The 3,905-nt window shown below is 64.4% G+C and overlaps 2 protein-coding genes across 2 annotated transcripts in view; one reads left to right on the forward strand and one right to left on the reverse strand.

Moving 5' to 3' along the window:
- The window catches only part of LOC113214920 (DET1- and DDB1-associated protein 1), a gene marked incomplete in the record, with an annotated part of 21,545 nt that overhangs the window by 8,835 nt on the left and 8,805 nt on the right, over positions 1-3,905 (forward strand).
- Positions 7-2,700, reverse strand: LOC113214318 (translation initiation factor IF-2). Its single transcript, XM_026433643.2, has 7 exons — positions 2,427-2,700; positions 2,215-2,332; positions 1,906-2,130; positions 1,415-1,828; positions 1,185-1,329; positions 941-1,090; positions 7-797 (listed from the first exon to the last, which is right to left on the reverse strand). The coding sequence occupies exons 1-7, from the start codon at positions 2,506-2,508 to the stop codon at positions 690-692; spliced, it is 1,242 nt and encodes a 413-aa protein (XP_026289428.2). The 5' UTR covers positions 2,509-2,700; the 3' UTR covers positions 7-689.

Consider the following 3,905-nt stretch of genomic DNA (forward strand, 5'->3'; position numbering starts at 1 on the left):
AAAGTTTAAGATTTTTTCTCAATCCAGCAACAGCGTAATGAGTCAGCCACAAACAAGTGCCAACGCAGAAAAATCTCCTGTGGCAAATCACGAGATACAGACTACAAAATAGGAACAAATATAACAGCATCTGTTATCCGACACGCAAAAGAAAAAAAAAAAAAGATGGGAGTCTACCCAAGAAGTGTGGAACAGTCTGCTCTACTGTAACGTTTCTGGTTCACGGCCCACTGCCGATCCGGTCCTCCTATCGCACTCCATCAAAACTCAGTCGGATTTGTGCCGAAGAGTCCGGCGGGTGGGACGGAGGCCACAACTCCGGAAACCAAGCCTGCCACATCCTACCGACCGACGCACCGGCGCTTTCGCACTGGCCGCGATGCGGTGGGCCTCCCCCGCAAACCGCGCCATTTCCACGGCTGTGCAACGGTCCTCTGGCCTGTGTCCAAACATGTAGCGACACTTGGAGAGACAAAACCAATAACAATTTAGCAATGTGTGCACTGTCCACCACTATTGGGGTGGGGGCCCCGCCCGGCCTGCCCTCTGCGGTCATTCCCTGCCAGCTGTTGCTGCGCTGCCGGTGCGCGCGTGGGCTGGGGGAGGGGGGGGCGTGGTGCCCGCTGCGAATCCTCGTCGACGTCCTGGTCCGGGGCGGCGGGGAGCTTCGCGCGATGCCACGGGGCTGCTTAAAGGTCAGCCGAGGGCTGCTTCCTCCTCACGAATCTGGAGAAGTATTCAGGCCGCCAGCACTTGCAGGAGCCCGGCACCAGGAACCAGTCGTAGTAGAGCCGCACCTGGAACACGACGGGACGGGACGCACCGGGCCAGTGAAAGCGAAGAGGGCTTGGCACCGCCCGGCGCGGCGGCGGGGCGAGCCGCGCGGGCACAGCCAGACACAGCTGACACAGCCCCTCCCGCCGAGCGAACCCTGACCTACCTGGAAGCAGCCTATCTCGTCGACGCCGTCGCAGTGCGTGCTGGCGGGCGAAGCTGCCGCCGAGGTGGCGCGCCCCGTCGAGTTGCCCGCCGCCATGGAGGCCATGGGGGCCTCCCGGATGGACCGCTTGTGGAGGTACTGGGGCGAGTTCTGCAGAAAAGGGTAAAGGGGTGAAGTTTTCATCTGGAGACGGGTTCTTTCGTTGCGATCTTCTTCGCGAAGTGGAAGCGGGCCGCGCACTCACCTGGTGGTCCGAGTCGCGATGCGGATGGTCGCGCTGGTCCCTGCCGGGGAGCACCGCGTCCGGGTAGTACAGCTCGGCGACCAGCATGCTCAGCCAGCGCGGCGACGACAGGCAGGCGCCGTCCATGTAGTGGCACTTGTTTTGACTGCAACACCGAGACGCACGTGTAGGCGTGTGCGTGGAGGGGGCGTGGAATAGTCTTGGGGAGAGGGGGGGGGGGTACTACTCACAGACAGCGAGTGACCTCCACGGTCTGGGTGAAGTAGCCCTCGTACGGTATCTGCACCACGTAGCGCCACACGCCCTGGTAGTTCCGCGCGAACACGGGCGTAGAGTACTCCACCCTGGCGGGGCATGGCGTGGGCGGCGGGCCCTCGTAGCCCATGTGCGGCCCAGGTCCCTGCTGGCCCTGCTGGGCTGGGCCGCCCATGGGGCCACCACCTCCAGGCGGGCCACCGAGAGGGCCACCGTGGCCCCAGGGACCGGCGCCACCGCCGTCCTCCCGCCGCTCGGGCCCCCCCGGGGCGCCCGGGCCGGGTCCGCCGCTCGGGGGGCCACTCTGTCGCTGGGGGCCGCCCGTAAGCCCGAGCGCGCCCAATGCGCCCAGCGGCTCGCCCTGGATGGCCTTGTACAGCATGCACATCCTGAAATACACGACAGCCGGTTCAAACGCTCTGTTTATCGATGGAAAACCTCGCGCGCGTCACCGAGGCACACTCACACTCCACCGCCGTTGTCGCAGAACTTGCGGCCCTGCCTGCTGGACGAGCGGCCCTGAGCCGCCTCCGGGGCCGCGTCAGGGACGGAGCGGGTCACTCGGTTGCTGCTCGGGCTGCTGTAGTACGCCCCCTCCGCCGACTTGGCCACCTTCGGCAGGGACTCGTCCGCCTGCAGGATCGGCAGCGCCTTGCTGAAGAACTCGAGGGTCTTGTTCTTGATGAGCTCACTGCGGGGAGGTGTCAGGGTTATTTAGGGACGCTCATGATTCGGAACACTTCCTCGCCCAGCGTAGCACACCATGGCTACTCACAAGGGATAGGGCGTTCCGTTGGGTGTGGGGCGCATCGGGTTCCTCGGGATGACGCCCTTGTTGAGGTCGCCGCAGAGGTTGTTCAGGGACTTCTTGGACGCGCTGGGCCCAGCGAGTCCTGCAGAACAGAGCGACAAGGTCATCACGAGGACGTTCCGCGTGGACGCGCACTCCCATCGTTCAAAAGGTTGGGGAGGCGGGGGGAGGCTTACCTGGACAGGGCACGTCCACGAACACGTAGGGCGGCGGTCCCACCTTAGGGGGCTCGGCGTTGGGCGCCTCCACGAACGCCATGTAGCCCTCGGGCGCCTCCAGCAGTGGGTCCGGGGGCGCCCCCGCGGGCCCACCCCTCGGGCCGCCACCCTGCAGCGAGGCCGGCGATGACACGACAGCCAGGACGCCACCCGCGCAAGCGCACAGGACCTGCAAAAGCACAGGGCGATTGTGTATGCTCAAGGACTAAAATGCAAAAGGAGACAGGCCCAGGAAAAAAAGTTTTACCGAGGACATGATCATGCAAGAAGATGATACAAATTTGAGGCCAGTGCCTTGTCTTGATTTGGCCCGATATCGAGAAAGGTTTCGTAATGCCCACTGTACCATCCGATAAAAACGGGAACTCATAACTTGCGCCTCCACCGAAGGCCCCATTTCATTCAAACTAAAGTTTTGTACCAAAACTACCACAATGCCGTTCCGGTCGGCCAATAAACGCGAACGAGTCATGGATTTGTCATTTTAACATCCAAATTGTTTCCGAAACAGTCAAGATTTCAGGCTGAAACTGCGTCATTTTGACCCCACACGAGCTCAGCTCTAGTGGGGGACCGCCCGCCAGAGTGAGGGTAGGCAACCCTCAGCGGGGTGTGCACCGAGTCGCGGCCGGTGGCCTACCGCGCCGGGGGCTCGGCTCGGGCTGGGCTCGCTCGCCGGCCGAGGGGGGTCGTCGACCCTCGAGCGCAGCGCTGTAAGTCGCTGGCCCAACTGGCATGGTCGCCGCCAAGGTCAAAGAAAGTCGAGGGCGGGTCAAGGACAGACGCGTCAATCCCGTCTTAACATTGTGAGAGAGGAGCCCAAGGGAATGGAATGGAGTGCGTGCAGTGGAGCCGGGCTGCGGGCCGCGGCCGGGGCCGGCGGGGACCAGGGCCCCGAGGAGGAGGCGCGTCCCGCCGGGCCAGACCGCCCTGTTTAAAGTATGCCGGGTCCGACGGCCGGCAAGCTTCGTCCCGGATCTGGGTCAAACTGATGTCGGGTCAGCCGGGCCGCGGCGGGGCGGCGGGGCGCGGTGGGGCGCGGTGCTGTTGGAGCGGGGCGCGGCGGGGCCCATACCCCGGCTTCAGGTGGGTAAACCTGCTACCCCTCTCCCGCCCGCTCCCCCGCGCTGCCCCCACCGCCGCGTTTGCCGTCATTTTCATTCCCCATTGATTCTTGCGTGCGTGCTAGAGAGACGGCGCGTGCGCACGCCCCGCACGCCAAGCACGCGTTGCACGCCACGCACGCCACGCACGCCCCGCACGTGCAACGCGACCACCTTTAGCTGTGTGCACGATGCAAACCCCGCCGCCCCGTGCTCACGCCGTGCTAGCGGGTCCGCATTCCGCTGCCCAGCTGATCCGGCCCGGCGGCCGGCCCGGCTGGACGCGTTTATTTTGGTCACATGCAGATTCCAGCCCCGCCCCCTCCTTCCCCCC

The sequence above is a fragment of the Frankliniella occidentalis genome, unplaced genomic scaffold (genome assembly GCF_000697945.3).
Source record: "Frankliniella occidentalis isolate FOCC.00 unplaced genomic scaffold, Focc_3.1 Scaffold381, whole genome shotgun sequence".
Classification (NCBI taxonomy): Eukaryota; Metazoa; Arthropoda; class Insecta; order Thysanoptera; family Thripidae; genus Frankliniella; species Frankliniella occidentalis.